Here is a 16838-nt window from a genome sequence, read left to right on the forward strand (position 1 = left end):
AAAGGAAAATAAAAAGGAAAAAGGGTAAAATAAGATTTAAAATCAACAAATTATCTTTTTATTCAAACTCTTTTCACTTATTCTAACACTTTGAAATATAAATATTAAAATACATAGGTTTTTAACTAATTTTATTTAGATTTGATTTTCCTTCTCTCTCTTTTTTGACATTTTCTTTTCTTTCATCCAATACATAACCTGAATATAAATGAAACAAATCTTTCACCAATATAAAGGGAAAAACAAGGATTCCAATAATCATCTCCCACCGTAGAGACACAGGAGCCTCTAAAGACAAAATTTAGCTGCCAGTGTGAATTTCTGGAGTGTCAGAAATAAAAAAGAGTATTACAACTCAGAGAAAAGAGAGAATTTAATGGGAAAAAAAAAATATATGAATTGGTAGGGTAGGGTAGGGCACAACACTTGGCCAGTTCTCAAAATTAGATATATTCACTGTCTTGGCCGTTGAAACCATTCACCTACACATGACACTATTGCTTGCTACTAAGATCCATCTTCCCTCGGTCATCCCTTATCAAGGGCTGCAACTTGATAATTTGGCATTACAGTGAACTTTGCTCTGAAAAGAATACGTTGATTGCAGGACTTCATAGGCACTAATGTGGCTAAATTAGCAACTTTAGCAGCTTCAGCTACAACTGATCTGACTGATTAAAAAGAAGAAAAAGAAAATGTGTAATTCACAAATCTTATGATTCTGCAGCATGCTTTTAAATAGTGAGAATCAAGAGTAATTACAGTAGGAAACGATTCTTACAGGCTTCTAGGTTAGGAGTTCTGATTACAGGCTTAAGCAATTTCACTACAAAGAACTAGTACAAATGCACCGGCATAACTCTATGTGAAGATTCTTAATAACTTTCTGGATGAGAGGGGTAGAGAGCCCGTTTTGTAAATTTCACAGAGAAGAAACTAAATAAGTAAAGCTACTTGACTTTAATAAGAGGTTTGATTACCTTCAACTCCGAACCCATAAAGGTTCTAAAGTGAAAGACTTGTCATTTCTGGTGTGAGCAGCAGCAGCAGTCCCTGACGGAGTTGCATGCACGGTTATTGGGAGAACCCACTCGCATTTGTCTCTTCCTTCTATCAGAAGAGGATGCTCATATCTAGAATTCAAGAATTCGTGATAGAGGTTTAGAATAAAAGATGGTTAGAAATACTTGATGACAGCTGAAATAGCAAATAGCTGCGGGTAATTGCATTCTGAATCTGTTAAGCAAGGTTTTAAAGCTCAATGAAGAAAACAATAGTGAACCAAAACAACCCACCGCTTTCCTTTTTGCAGAGAAGAACCAAAAATGCTCTAACAAAAATGATGAAATCCATTTACTCATTTCAGATCAATCAAACCACTTTCAGATTGCCACGAGTGCAACCATAATAGGGCCTTTTTCTTCAATACTACTTTTAATAACTACCAAAAAAAAAACAAACTCGTATCTTTTCATGCCATTAGTGCTGGTGGATTCAGGCAGGGGTCAGAGGGGGGCACATGCCCCCATGAAAAATAAAAAACTTAGCATGCAAAATAAGGTATTAATCCTATGACCTCAGTTTTGAAAGAGAGAGAAACAAACCAACAGGTGAGCCAAATACTGCTTTCTGGCTCGTATCTGCCCACCCCTAAAACTAATGCGCCCCCCCCCCCAAATCATATTTCTAGCTCTGCCCCTGGTCACTAGCATACAATCTTTCGATGGTCAAGTATACAGTAAGAATCATGAGAACCCTTATAGCAAATTAATTCACCAGATAACAAAGAAACAAACAGCTTAGATATTTAGTCACACCTTGTCAAGTCCACATTCTTCGGAGTAGTAAAGAACTCAAATCGAAGAGCCCACTGCACAGAGACATGGGGAGTAGAAAAGGACATAGGCCCATCCATGGGAATGGAAAAAAGAAAACTTGTTTGCACCAGGTCCGCAACAACTTCATGGTGATCACTTTGAACCTACACAACAAGATGATCCAATGAACATACCACAAATCAAATTCAAACTGGCATGTTAGAAATGGAAATTTCAAACTCAAATATATTTTCCCAACTTCATCAGTGGAGGATGACGCGAATTTCCAGCAAAAGAGATTAAGGAGATTATTGGCTCCTTTAAAGAAGCAACTTGCAAGAAATGCAAGGAAAGATTCTCTTTATTGACCGGTTGAAGTGGAGAGGGTGAACCATATCAAATTGGTGTCACATGTGCAGAAAAAGCAGAAGAATCAGGCAAATCAATTACTGATCCATAGGCTCTGTGGCTCAAAGATCATGGGTTTTTATTTTGCCCTATCTAGTACGAATTGATGAGGGAGTTCTTTCTACCTGGCATGAGAAATATGTCAACAGGGTTCAAGAACAGGTCAGGAATACAGATACATTTTGTCTAGGCCTTGCATTTGAAAAGAAAAGAGGACATGAACTTTAAAAGCTGTTGATCTGCATAAGAGAAAAGGCCAAAAGAGTGTCTTTCAATATGATAATATTGGATATCTGGACAATCAAATATATTCATAGTAGGCATGGATCCTTAGATTTTATTGACAACCTGTTCCATCACTGAGCTTTTGAGCTTCTGCTTTGTTTCCCTTTTTCCCTTACCTATTTTGGCTCGCTGGACGTTTTTAGGATCCCTCAATAATCCCATTGTACTTTATTGTGGCCCATTTTGAGCTTGTTTTCTGTTTGATACTCCTGAAAAAATGGATGGATATTGTCTGTGTCCTTGAATTCTTCCACTGTACTTTATTGAGCCCCAATTTAGGATCCTTTTTTTTTACTGTATTCTGGGCATAAAGAACTTCACATACAAGTGGCATATCTCCTTCATCCCACATCATAGGAAATAGCTCTGTAGCTTTTCCAACCTCTAACCCAAGTGTAGAATGACAAAGGTTAACATATTTATAACAATAGGATTGACACTTCTAAGGTTGAGATTGTATGCTCAGAAAGTCACTCAAGAGACATGATATATCGATGTACATTCTTCCACTACAATATCAATCGCACAGTGGAGAAGTTGCATATAGTTTAGTACATAGGCAATGCACTAGTATGTCCAGTAGTTCAGATTGTAGACGCCATTGTATATAACTACGGTTCATAGTTGTTGGTTCCTTTCATCCATGTTTGGTTTCTGGAAAATTTGAGGGAAAAATGTGAGGGAAATAAAATAGAGAACAAAAGTAGCCTTTCCGAAAACCAAAAATAGCCTTCAGCTAAATCATTGTTCCCAAGCATAAATAGAATTGGGCAACCTATTTGATCAGTTGCAGCACACAATAGCTACCTTCTGGTTGGTAGTATGATTTGACTCAGTCATAGGAAAAATTATTGAGCTTACAACTAGTGTGTTGAAAAAGATGTGTACAATAAAATCGTACTTTAACTTAAAGTCAATTTAAGTCAATCACTTTAAGTCATTAAATATAAGTATTAAGTTTCCTCAAACACACTTTAAATCATACTTGATTTATTGCATAAGTGAGCAAAAGGAATTAGATAACAAATCAGTAGACTGACTTGAAAAGGAGGATGAAATAAGGTTTGTTTTCCATGGGGAACTGAGTTAATCTTAGGGTTTTCAGACCATTGAAAATAAATTTCAGCATCCTAATTAAGGACATACTTTGAATCACAACTCAATTGGAAAGACATTTGGGAAATTAATTAAGAAGGAAGCTTTTCAAAGAGGTGGTGGTGCAACAGGATTTCCAATATAAAGCATATGTTAGCTCCCTATTTTCAACAGAGATCACATCCTTTGTGCATTCATTTTATTTTATTGTATTTTAGAGCCACTCTATATCACACTCAGAATTTTTGTGGTTGAAAAGGCACAATCTTTTGAGTGGTTAGAGAGGGAGCTACACCATCTTGTGCAACAAACCAAGAACACTGAAGAAGACTAGTTGGTTGCTAAGATCTCTGCAGCCGCACCAGGTCCAGCAGTTTCTGTTCAAGTTGGTGTTGTTCAGAAAGCGTCATCAACATCAAATTCACGTCCATGAGTTTAGAGATCCAATAGCATGAACTGGTTTTATTCCAACTTTATTTTTCCTGCATTATTTTCTAATTATTCTATAACATGAGGGTATTGGGATAGTGTCTTAATCTAACTTATTATTTCACAATCAGATTGACCTGATTTCTACAATCCAAGTATATGATTCAGCAGTCAGATGGATTGGGATAAAGGAAACAGGATGCCCTTTTTAGATAGAATTTTGTTTTCATGAAATCTGGACAGCTTGTACACAAAAGGTGAGATTTTTATTCATCACATCCAATAGAGTTTCAATTTTTATGAAGTTTACAAGTCCAAAGACCAGTTGTTAGCCTCTGCTCTATTTTGTGAGCTTGAATTTTCCTTGGCATTCCCTTCATCTAAGGAGTGTTAACTTTGCCCTCATTGCATAAATAGTGCCTTGTCCAGCTTGCCAATCTTTTCCCAAACCCTACCCTCCACAAACCCCCAACAACACCCCCACATACAACTAGTTGTCATGCTAGAAAAAAGAAAAAAGATGTCTCTTCGAAGCTTTTTTGTACAAAGGGCATTAAATTTTAGATCATTTTTTCATTATGATATGGTGAAACAAGCAAGTAAATGTCTTTTCTTAGTTGCCATAAAAATCTTTCTCGTGCTCTCTATCTAGCTTTAGGCTAGAAAGTTAGATGGAGGCTTTATATCTGTGTTAGATTTTGTTGATTGGTTGGACTCTTTTTTATGGGAAAGAGGTGTTTTTTGTTACTCTCTTCATCTCGGTGTCATTTTGGCACCTTTGTATTCCTCACTCAACCATGTCAGTATCATGACTCAAATTCAAAGAGTCTACCTTTGTAATTGTGAGCGAATTTCTCCGAGAAGGATGAGCAAAACGGCGATTAACAGTCTCTGAACTCTCCAATGTTATGGAAACCTGGAAGTAGTAATACTTATTGTCAACTCCATGAAAAATAAATACAATTAAACAAATTGTCAACTGCTTTTGAAGATTTTTCTGTTCTATATACTTTGCCATTACCTCAAGGCATCTCCTAGCTCCTTCTTCATGAAAGAAAGTAAGAGTGCCACCTATCTGTTGCCAAATGCAAGAAATGTACAGTCATTGAAGATATGAAGTACAGAGATAAGACACTATAAAAAAACTGCTATTACCATATCACTGAAATAATAGGTTGAGTCAGAGTTCTTTGGGGAGAATCTAAGCAAAACTTGGTCATCCAGCCTGATATTGTAGGACCTTCCTCGAATAAAGCCTTCTGCTGCAGAAAATGTTTGCAGCAAATAAGTTTACTATAACAAGCAGGAGTCAGTAGATCCAATCATTCAAGTTAAACGAAAAGTATAAAACATATATTTGAAGAAGAAAGCAAGATGATTACATGCTGCTGGATCATCAGTTCCTGGTATGGTAGAGACTCCTGCCTCATCATCTGCGGAAATGGGTTTTGTATCCTTTCTCTGCTCACTTGGAGAGAGATTGGCTGAAGATTTCTGGGATGACAAAGCATCTGTTTGCAACGACAAACTCCCATTCAGATATGCTTTTGGCAAAGCAGTTGCAGATATATAAAATAGTAGGGTTTCATTACATCAGGGGTAAGATGATAAAAATTATACAAAAAACCACAATAACCTAATGCAACGGGTGAAAACATCCACAAGATCAATTCCTGAACAGGAAAAGAAACAAAAGTATTCATTGTTGCCAAGTATAGTTTACTCACCTAAGCTAGAATCATTTATGACTTCAGCTACAGACAACCGAGGAAGTGCCACATATGAAGATATACTTGTGCGTTCACCTTCGAGATAGGGAGTTGAAGATCTCGCAGAGAAAGAATGCAAGGACAAAGAACTTCCGAAGCTTTTGTGTATATTTTCCTTCATGGGATTGTAGGAAGAAACAGATGAGACCTCATCCCTTGAGCTTTCATAGCCTTCCTCAACTCCATCATATGTTTCATTTGCTCTAACCTATAAAGATTTCAACTTTATCTCAAACCATGTTGTGTAGATACAGATATGGAACACAAATATGACACATGGGTACACCAACATGGAAGTTATAAAAGAATTTTATTATTAAATTAAAAAAAAAAAAAAGTTGCCACAAAGATGTACTATGTATGTGTGTGAATGTATGTGGTGGAGGGTGAAACATATAATTTTTTATTTTGATTTAAAATATTACATGTGCAATCATTAAAGGAAGGTTCATTAGTTCTCATTTATTTATAGTGCAGCCCTAATTTTATAGTTAATTGATGAAGCTAATAAGTTTATAAAAGAAATTGGTAAGATGTAAACAATAATTTGGGGATTGAACTTCTGTAAATGGAAGACATGGGCAATAAATTTGAAAATGATGGGTTAAATTATTAATAGTAATGTCATGTGGTATGATTTCCATAATTACAAAGGTATCAAAGAGAGTTTTCTTCAAGATTTTCCTTCTTCAAAATCCTAAGCTCCCTCTCTCTCTCTCTCTCTCACACACACACACACACATACACACACACACACAAAACCCAAACTAGCTGGTGGGCACATAATGAAATTACAAAAATAATTCTGAAATTCCAGACATGCACAGACTTGTGCCCAAGACATCTTGGACACACAACCACAGGCTATCCCTCTCTCTAATCTCTCAAAACCCAAGCAGCTTGGGTTTGAAGGCATCTGAATTAAAAAGTAATTTTGAAATTCTGGACTGTTACAGCCATGTGCTCAACGCATGTGGGATACTGCCACAACTACTCTACGAACATAGCTCCCTAGATCTCAAAATATCAAGTCAAACAGAATTATTTTCACGCAGATACTGAAAAACATTGGTTCAAAGAACATGAAGAACATAGCTTCTAACAGAAAGCAGAACCCTAGAAGGAAATACCCAGTACAGTTAACAGCTTACCCAATCAGAGTCTCCATCCATCTCTTTCCAATATACATCCATTTGGATAGCTGTATTAGGAACAATTCCTGAAAATGGAAGCATGCATCTCATGTTATTCTTTTTCATGTGTATGGGAAAAGATAAAAATTTTCTTGTCTCATGGCAAACACAAAATTCAAAAAATTTGAGTAGCAACACTACATTATGAGCCATGTTAAAGCTTTGTAATTGATGACTACTACTACTACCATGGTTACTGAAAATTATTTTTACTAACCAAAAAATTCGCTACTAGTTATGGTTAGTTGAAATCATATTCATTAATAATAATACTATCAATGATTCTTTTAGCAATAAAAAAAACTGTAATATGAATCTCAGTGGTAAAATGACAAGATATCAAATTTTGAACTCTCATGGTGAACTTTTAAGCAGAAGCATGAAACAAGTTATAAGTTTAGCACTTGAAATAAATAGGACACAAGCAAAACTAACCATCATTATGACCTTCTTCAATTAGCAAGCCACTGGTTTTCTGAGTAACCCATATTTGCAATGGAATGCGAGCTTCCTGCCCAAATTGAAGTACATGAAAATGTAATTCGGGTAGACGTGCAAATGTATCAACCACAAAATAAAATTATGAGTTAAAGAATCTGCGCACACCATTACAAGTTTACTTCCATATTTAAGTGAAAAACAGTAGAAAGTTTTTTTCAATGATTACATAAACAATATACAATTACCAGTTCAATAAGATCTTTTCTTGACTCTCTCGGGGAATGACCATTTTCCAGAACCAGCCATCTTCCAGATAATGTACATCGGACGTAGTAAAAATAACGAATGGTAGCACCCCTGTAAGAAGGTGGTACAATGCTGGGCAGCTCAGTTCGAGCCACATCTGCAGGTAATATAAGTGTGTTAAAGGAGATTGAATCAGAATAATAAAATAGTAAATTTAAAGATGAGTTCATATAATGTTTTGTTGATAAGTAAGATGAGTTGATATAATGTTGATCGCATCCTGACATTTAACTTACAAGCAAAGAACATCAGAACAAACATGCTGCAGTTAACTTTAAAATACATCAAAAAACAAACAAATCTCAACAATAGGTCAGTTACATTTCCTCCATTAATCAAAAGGTTCTCATCATCTGGTAATTCTACCCTCCCTTGGATGCATTCATTTCTTCCAACACTTTTTCTTGTTTTTCTAACCATCCATCTTAGCATCCTTATTTCAGCTATACTCATTTTTAAACATGTTGCTCATTGACTGCCCAATATGTTGATCCACCAAACAAGAAAGGTTGTATTGTCTTATAAAATTTTTCCCGTCAACTTGAATCTTTTTTTATATCAAAAACAAAGTATTCATTCATGCTGTTTTTTTTTTATAACCGAAGAATCTTCCATGACTAAGACCTTAAGACGTTCCATGGGATCCAAACCTCAGGGTGCTAACCGCGCCCGCAACAACCAGCACTGGTTAAATCAGGGTATCATCAATAACAAGATTCAAACTTGAGACCATGTGCCTCTTACTAGGACCACACCTCCCAGCATTTGCCCTAACCAATTGGGCTACCCTAGCGGGCTTTCATTCATACGGATGTTAAAAGTACATGTACATGTGAAGGACAAGAAATCCTTTCCAAATATACAAACTCTGATTGAATTTGAATAGAGCAAATGAATAGGTTTTCTCCAAAAAGCAAAATACACCTATACCTCAATATAGTACCACATGAAACTATACAAAAGAAAAGCCATAAATTTCTTATATATATATATTTTTATAAGTAAACAAGATATGCATTAGAAAAGGCTAAAAGCCACAAAGCATACAGGGAGTATACAAGGTGGCTACAGCCTCAAAAAAGAATTCTTATATATATATATATTGAAGCCAGGAATTTCTCTACAAGGTTCAAATAACTAAATAAAAATTGGTTAAAAGTGATGATGTTTTTTATTTAATGATTATCTCTCATGTGAGGCATCACAACTACTAAAACTTCAAGTAAACTATAAATAGATTAAGAAAGTTTGATACTGACTATTTATAATTCAAAGTACTCTGTCAAGCCATTTTTTTTTTTATAGGTAAACTAAGCATATATATTAACAATGGTTGGAAAAGGCGTACAGAGTACAGATGGGAGTATACAAATAGTGCTAGAAGGATAACAAAAGGAAAAGACAAAAAACAAATCACAACCCCATACAAAAACCACCCTAAATGCCTTCAAAGACATAAAGACCCAAGGCAGCCTTTCATGCTTGCAACCCAAATCCAATTTCTGCAATCTTATTGAAACCTTGGATAAATTCAAATTCAACTACCCACTGCCCCCAATTCTACTCTCCCTTGCCACTTCTTGAAACAATTACCTTTTACCCTCTTAGAAATTACAAAATAAACTTACCTTTGAGACCAAGTGAAACAATTCTGGCCCCTCTCCTCTTCACTATCCTTCCTGTTTCTAAGAAGAGCCAAACACCCAGTCTTGCAAACCAAAAAACTCTAACTTCTTGATCACTCACAAGCCATATCCCACTTGCTCTTTCGACTCCTCTCTTTTCCACTTGATTAATTGTAATTAACTAAGCACTCCAATTTACAAAGCTCCCAATCAAAGTGGGATATAGAGGACCACCTCCTCTTTATACTCAAGGCTACTACTCTACGCTCTTTTTGGCTTCCAACTTTCTCAACAGGGATATAATTTTCTTCTCATACCCTTCCACTAGTAATCACAAAAGCTTGCTAAGGGAGACAAAATCCTTGAAAGATAGATTGGAAAGGCTCTCATCTTCCATTGAGTCCCTATATTTGGGCACTCATTCCCTAAGGCCTAAAGTCACCCTCTCATAACCCACATCTAGGTTTGCACTCTTGGCATCACTAGGTGGATTCCCCAAGAAGTCCACAACCAAGCCCTAGCTAGAAATCATACGCAACAACCCATAATCATCACCATTGCATTCAACTGAAAGCCCTCATTTTGCTCCCTCCACGAGGCCAAGCTTTTGGCTTTTCCCGACGATGGACCCCATCTTTGGAAATAGAAGAAATAGAAAGAGAATACCCACCCCCCATTTGTCAAAACTAAACATAAAATCAAGTCTATCAAAAATCTATGATGTGAACAATTAAATAAAACTAAATTTAACAAAAATCAAATAGCATAAAATTTAATATAAAAATAAATATATCTTAAAATCTTAAAAATTAAAACCAAAGAGAGCCCACCATTAAGAAACTTATTTAATATAAAATCAAATACAAAATAAAAGAAAAAAATCAATTTTATTTAAAAATTCAATTTTATTGCAAATTCCATAATAAAACAAACAACTTCAAATACATTAAGATAATGAAAAGTATATTATGATAATGATTCTATGAAAAAAATGAAGATAAAATTTCAAAAAAAATAATAATAATAATCATGAATATTAAATAGATTTTATAAAATATTTTATTTATTTTTAAAATTTTATTGAAATCTTAATATAAAGAATATGTGTTGTTTTTGGCATTATAAATATTTTTTACTTTTCAAAAATTCAAATATTAAGGGGGGCAAAAATTCAAATTTTTTTAATAGACAAACAAAAGCATGTATTAAGAAACACCAAAAAGAGGGGGCACACCCTATTTATATAGGCATATACACAAAACAACCCAAAGCAGGCACCAAACAAATACATTGTTAGCCTACAAAAACAAGGCAAACCTAACCACAAAAAATAGCATCTAAAAAATTCAAAATAGAGAGGTTCTCCATTTCCAATGAATCGTGCGACTATTCTAAATGTGATTTAATGAAGAACTCCTTCAATCTTTGATTAGAGAGCTCTTCATTTTCAAAAGTCCTTTGGTTACACTCTTTCCAAATCAAAGTCAATTGTCAAACTATTCTTTTCTTTTCTTCTTATCTAGCCCCTCAAATTTCCATTCAAAGAGGAGCTTTCTCATTGAGGTTGAAACACCCAAATCAAGCGAAAGACTATTAACAAAAACATCCATAGCACTTTAGTCTTATTACAATGAATCAAGACATGATCAGTTGATTCTTCACTATCTTTACAAAGACTCCATTTGTTGACCATGAGTCATCCCCTATTCATTAGCGTATCTATAGTTAAGATCTTCCCTAAACAACTTCTCAAGCAGAAAAACATGTTCTAAGTGGAGCATGGGATCCCCAAATAAATCTCTTTGGCTGGAAACGCATAATTATTCTCAACACTTAAGGACTTGTAGTACAACTTGACATTGAAAATTCCCCTCCTATGATCTTTCCAATGTAAAGTGCCCTCTCCTTCTTACACTTTTAATGGGTAAATAAGTTCCAAAAAGTGGTTTGCATCCTTTATCTCCTAATCTGGGAAGGATCTTCTAAATTGAACCTCCCAATGACCACCTCCTCCCCCTCCTCTCCCATAAATCTGCAACTATAGCACTTTTAAAGGATGTTATTCTAAATAGTATGGGGAATACATCTTTCAACTTAAGCTCCCCTGCCCATCTGTCCCACCAAAAGCTTGTACATTTACCATATCTGACTTGGATAGTTAATTTGAAACCGAACTCTTCACCACTTTTTCTAATGTCTTTTCAAAGGCACATCCCAAAAGAATTTCCCATCTCTAGTAGTTCATCCCCCCTCCATTTCCCCGAATTTTCCATGAATAATCTTCCTCCACAAGCTTTCTCACTCAAAAGAAAATCTCCATAACCATTTGCCTAGCAAGGCTTGATTAAGACCCTCCAAACTTCTTAGCCCTAACCACCATGCTTTTTATCTGTATAAACATTTGACCAATATACCAAATGGATCTTTCTTCTTTCTGCCTTTTCTCCCCACAAAAAGTCCCTTTGAATTCTCTCTAACCTAGTCCTCACTTTTCTGGGAATTGCAAAGAGGGACATAAAATAGATAGGGAGGTTTGATAGGGTACACTCTTACTAAGGACAAGTCTTCCTCCTTTGGACAAGTACTATTTTTTCTAAGCAACTAATTTCTTTTGAAACCTCTCCATGATTGAATCCCATTCCCACAAAGCTTACAAGGGGCCCCAAGGGGTAAACCAAGGTAAGAAGTAGGAAGTCTCCCTACTTTACACCCAAAAAGAGAAGTCACTCAATCCACCTCATCTGCCTCTCCCACTAAAATAGTTTCACTTTTTTTACTTATTTATTTTCAAACCAAACAATAGTTCAAAACAAATGACTATTCACTTCCAATATTTAACCTAATCTATATTATTCTCACAAAAAAAAAAGAGTATCGTCTAAAAACAAAAAGTGTGAGACTTGAATCCCTTCTTCCTCTCTACTCTCAATCTTGAAGCCCCTAATGAAACCTCTTTGCTCAACCTTTTTCAATTAAGCCACTAAGAGCTTCCATGACCAAAACAAAAAGATACGATGAAAGAGGGTCCCCCTGCCTCAAACCTCTAAAGGTCCAGAAGAAATTTGTGAGTGTCATTGACAAGTACTGCCATTCTCACATAAGATATGCAAAAATGGATCCATTATGCCCCCTCTCTCCCACCTTAAGCCTTGAGTGGCTTTGCCAATGCATAAAAGTTAAGCAAAGGGGTGTCAATTTTGACACAACACGACTCAAAAAACAACGTAGATTTTAGTGAATTTGAGTTAAGAGTAATTGTATCAACCTATATAACTTGTTTAATAAACAGGTCATGTTCATGTTTGATTGCTCAACCCGTTTAACTTGTTAACTTAATCGTATCAAATTGACCAGTTTATGACCAAACCCATTTGTGACTCATTTAATCCTCATAAACTTAGTAATTTTATATATTTAAAAATTAAAATTAAAAAAATAAAAATATATTTTAGATTATTAATATCATAAAGTTAAAATAAATAAATAAGTAAAATTTTATATATTTTATTACAAATATTAAAAATATTTTATAATTAAAAAATTAAATTAAATAATATAGTGTAAAATTAAAAATCAAATAGGTTAGACAAGTTATAATTATTTTAATAGGTTTAATAGGTCAAAATCATATTAACGGGTTTAACAAGTTGAAATCGTATTAACGGGTTAAAATCGTTTTCATAGGTTATCCGTGTCATTTTATACACAATCCAACTTAACCTATTTATTAAACGGGTTAAACAAGTCGTGTTCGTGTAAGGTCATTCTAACACGCTTATTAAACGCATCACAATTGGATCGAGTAACTTTTCACTTTTCTTATTTCAATATGACACGACACGACCCATTACCACCCCCATAGAACCTCATGGAAAGTGAATCCTGACACAAGAATGAGAAGTTGCACTATGAAGAGAAGAACAAATTGTGCCCTAATCCACCATTATATCATAAATCAGCAAAATTCCTTAGCAACCTATACCCAAGGAGAAGTCAACCAATAAGTCCCATATTCCCTTTTTTGATAAATGAAAAACCTGCATTTCCTCCAACCAAATGATCCACCTAATTCCTAGCGAAGTACAACTCCAAACAAAACACCCCCACACCCATAACACTAAAGAGGATCTCCATAAAACGAGAAGAATAAAAACTATACACTTCATGTTGCTTCAAAAAGGAACATGCATCAATAGCATCAACAACATCAATTACAAAACCAACCCAACAAAATGTTTATTCACCTTAGAATTTAATTACAAAAAGGTTCAATTATAATTCAAGATTTGCTTTATCAAAGAAAAACTACTCAATGATAAAATATTTAAATTAATACTTGAGTAATTTTTTTATAGGAGCTCTTGAATGTCATAAAGCAAGGATAGAATAAGTGACATAACTAGCTTACATGTTTTAACAGCTCCAGCGGAAACAATCTGATTTGAAACTATTGATGGTGTCGCACAATCCAGAAAAGTGTGCTCTCCTGAAAAGGATGAACAAAAAGCATAATTAGTATAATAAGAATTCAAAAATTACTTCATGCAACAAGTTCTTTTTTCCTTTTTCTCTTTGCTCATCCAATTAGTGTTCATTTGGCACATCCCAAGAGTCTGCAAGTTTGAAATGGTTTTCATATACAGGAAGTATTTCCTGTTGCATGTGCTTGAGGTTTACAGGAAGATTCAGCTTTGCTTGTGTTGAGAAGGTTTCACGATTGAGCTTGTAAGTTTGAGGTGGTTTGAGATTCCAGGAGCCAGTATGTTCTGTTGATGCTTATTTGTTTTCTGTTTGAAATGAATTTTTTTCTTTTTCTTTCTCTCTTTTTCTCTTTTTTGAAGGCAAGCAGAAGATATATTAAGCAGTGCCTAACGAAAAGGAGGTTCTGTTTGCTGTTTGAAATGATATTGAGATATTCTAGTTTAAGGTTTTCAACACAGTTCACCAAATACCATCACAAATACTTGACTACAATCAACTAATTACATGAACATTTTGTTCCCATCAATTTTAACTGCATGTAAGTTCACATTCATCATATAAGTTGATTAATTTTGGAAACAGTCATAAAATAATACATTGTTGTACCAGTATGTTGCAAATAATCATCACTAAGATAACTGTTCTACTGTTGTCAGTAAAGCAATAAAAACAGCACTGACATTTATACCTTGATTTATAATATCGTTTTTACAAGACTATGATAACACATAGTATCAAATTGAAAGTCTTAGAAACATAAGTTGGAGAATTCACCAAATCCAAATACTAATCCCTAGTTTGGATACTGGAAAAAAAAAAGGAGAAGAAACACTCACTCAAATGATTAAAATGCATAGGTACAAGAGCTGCTGTTTTGAAGCATTTTCCCTTCCTGTCTCTCATTCTTTGAAGATCAAAATCAAGTCTAAATATCTATCCAGTCGAAATGTATATAAAATAACTCCACTGTGAGGACTTAATATAGAATCGTTAAGTGAAGCCATCTAGCTTACTTTATTTTCTTTTCTTTTTTTCTTTTTTTATCAAGAAGTCTATAATATATTTATGGCATAAATAGTTGGCTTGTCTGAAGCTGACTCTGAATTTTTCAAAAACCAATAGTAACAAAAGATATAAGATTTTTTTTTTTTATAACAGTGGATGTCTGGGCCAACTTACGCGCATCTCAACTAATCCCATGGGGCCCTGAAATTAACAATCGGGTAAACCTCCAGTGGCTCTGAGGGGACTCGAACCGGTGACCATTGGAGAGCAAACCCAAGGTCGGACCAACTGAGCTACCCCTCAAAGTTAACAAAAGATATAAGATTTAAAGATTACTCTCCCTTTCTTAAGTTTTGCCCAAAGCATAAAAGAACATCAAAGCTTTAGAATATAATAAACATGTGAATAGACTGAAAAACTGATTGGTAACAATACAAACCTCTCCTCTGCTTTGATCCTGGTAGCGGCTTCTGGGTGGCATACCATTGACTATCCAATTTCTCAATCCCTTTAATTTCAAAACTAAGCATTTCCACCAAAAGTGGACAAAGAACATCACCCGCATTCTCCTTTTTGGATAATTCATCTACGACCCCACTAGGGTTATGAATCTCGATGGAAACAACAATTGATTCACCAGGCCTATATACATCTTTGTCAGTTCGTAGTTTTAGAGATGGCACAAGCTCACTTTTACCACCACCAACTGAGTCATAGGCCTTGTTTGAATCCCCACTTCCGAAAAAGGAAAATCCAAAAGAAACTCTAGGTGGCAACATCCCTTTGGTGCAACAGGTGATGGATTTTTTTATTTGTTTTTTTGGGAATTATTTATTGAAGCACGGTGGGGAAGAAAGTATGCTTCCGAGACTACCAGAATAAGGATCACAACCACCTGTGAAAAACTCAAATAAATAAATAAATAAAATAAAGAATAAAAACCATAAACTAACGTCACAGTTTTCATAATCATTGTGAACATTAGCTTTAAAAATCAAATTAGATAAAATAAGTTGGAATTATGAGTCAAGTCAGTCTGCTCAATTGAGTTGAGTTGCACATTTTCTGGGGAACCAAAACAACAGAGAAAGACCATAAGTTTACTTTTCTCTCTACTTCCAATCCTCATAAATCATATCAATCACATAAAGAATGTGTAGAAATTTCACACAAATGTGACTCCAGAGAGCTGCAAGGCCATCCAAATAACATGCAACTAGACCAAGCAGCAAAACAATGTACAACAGGACTAACTGAAAATGTTCTCTATTTTCCTTTCTTCCTCTTCCTCAGCAACCAAACAAACCAAAAACCTACTTCGACTTCTGAATTTGACACAGAGACGGGGAAATTCTCCTTCTTGTGGCTGAGAATCCAGCAATTTAAATTTTTGAGAGAAAAAGGAAATAAAATTAACACATATTCTGCCTCCACCGTTGTGGATCACTCGAGATTGAGAGTGATCAAAAATAAGGAAAACTCACGCATATTATCAAAAGAAAAACACACATACCAGCAATTTGACTTGGCGAGTTGTGATCTGGCTCACAAGGACCGCGATCTTGCCTAACGGGATCTGAACTGAAGAACTCGGCAAGCGCCGAAGCACCAATCCAGCATTTTGAACTAGTGAGTCTCCCGAGGCTCGGATCCCCACAGATAGAGATCACAGCCAGAGCAAATAGATAAAACCTAATAGGAAAAATCGACAAATCCACATCTCGACCCTAATCAAATCATACCCGAGACAATTCGATTTTCCTGAGAAAGTGAAGGAAAATCCGATTTTGGATAGTTCTGTTAATTAGATCCGCACCCGCCTTTAAAAATTTACCCAAAAAAAAAATTAGAGAAATTGGAGAGAGAAGAGTTTCTATCTCCCCAACTTCCAACACATTACCAATGTTGAAACCCGCCCGAAATAAAATGGGTTTGGGCGGTGACATATGAGTTATGGAATTTTATTATTATTATTATTATTAT

The 16838-nt window shown here is 35.1% G+C and overlaps 1 protein-coding gene across 3 annotated transcripts; it reads right to left on the minus strand.

Moving 5' to 3' along the window:
- Positions 1-205: 205 nt before the first annotated feature.
- Positions 206-16774, minus strand: LOC100257645 (uncharacterized). Of its 3 annotated transcripts, none has more exons than XM_010650088.3 (14): positions 16369-16774; positions 15295-15750; positions 13777-13854; positions 7683-7840; positions 7432-7507; positions 6955-7022; positions 5762-6011; positions 5417-5545; positions 5190-5296; positions 5056-5109; positions 4867-4950; positions 1818-1981; positions 981-1133; positions 206-667 (listed from the first exon to the last, which is right to left on the minus strand). In XM_010650088.3, exons 2-13 carry the CDS (start codon positions 15632-15634, stop codon positions 983-985), a joined length of 1659 nt encoding a protein of 552 aa, XP_010648390.1. In that variant the 5' UTR covers positions 15635-15750; positions 16369-16774; the 3' UTR covers positions 206-667; positions 981-982. The 3 variants fall into 3 exon arrangements, with proteins under 3 accessions (XP_010648390.1, XP_002277216.1, XP_059593744.1); XM_002277180.5 differs by having other exon boundaries at positions 206-671; XM_059737761.1 differs by having other exon boundaries at positions 206-671; positions 15295-16221.
- Positions 16775-16838: the final 64 nt, after the last annotated feature.

The sequence above is a fragment of the Vitis vinifera genome, chromosome 1 (genome assembly GCF_030704535.1).
Source record: "Vitis vinifera cultivar Pinot Noir 40024 chromosome 1, ASM3070453v1".
NCBI classification, from domain to species: domain Eukaryota; kingdom Viridiplantae; phylum Streptophyta; class Magnoliopsida; order Vitales; family Vitaceae; genus Vitis; species Vitis vinifera.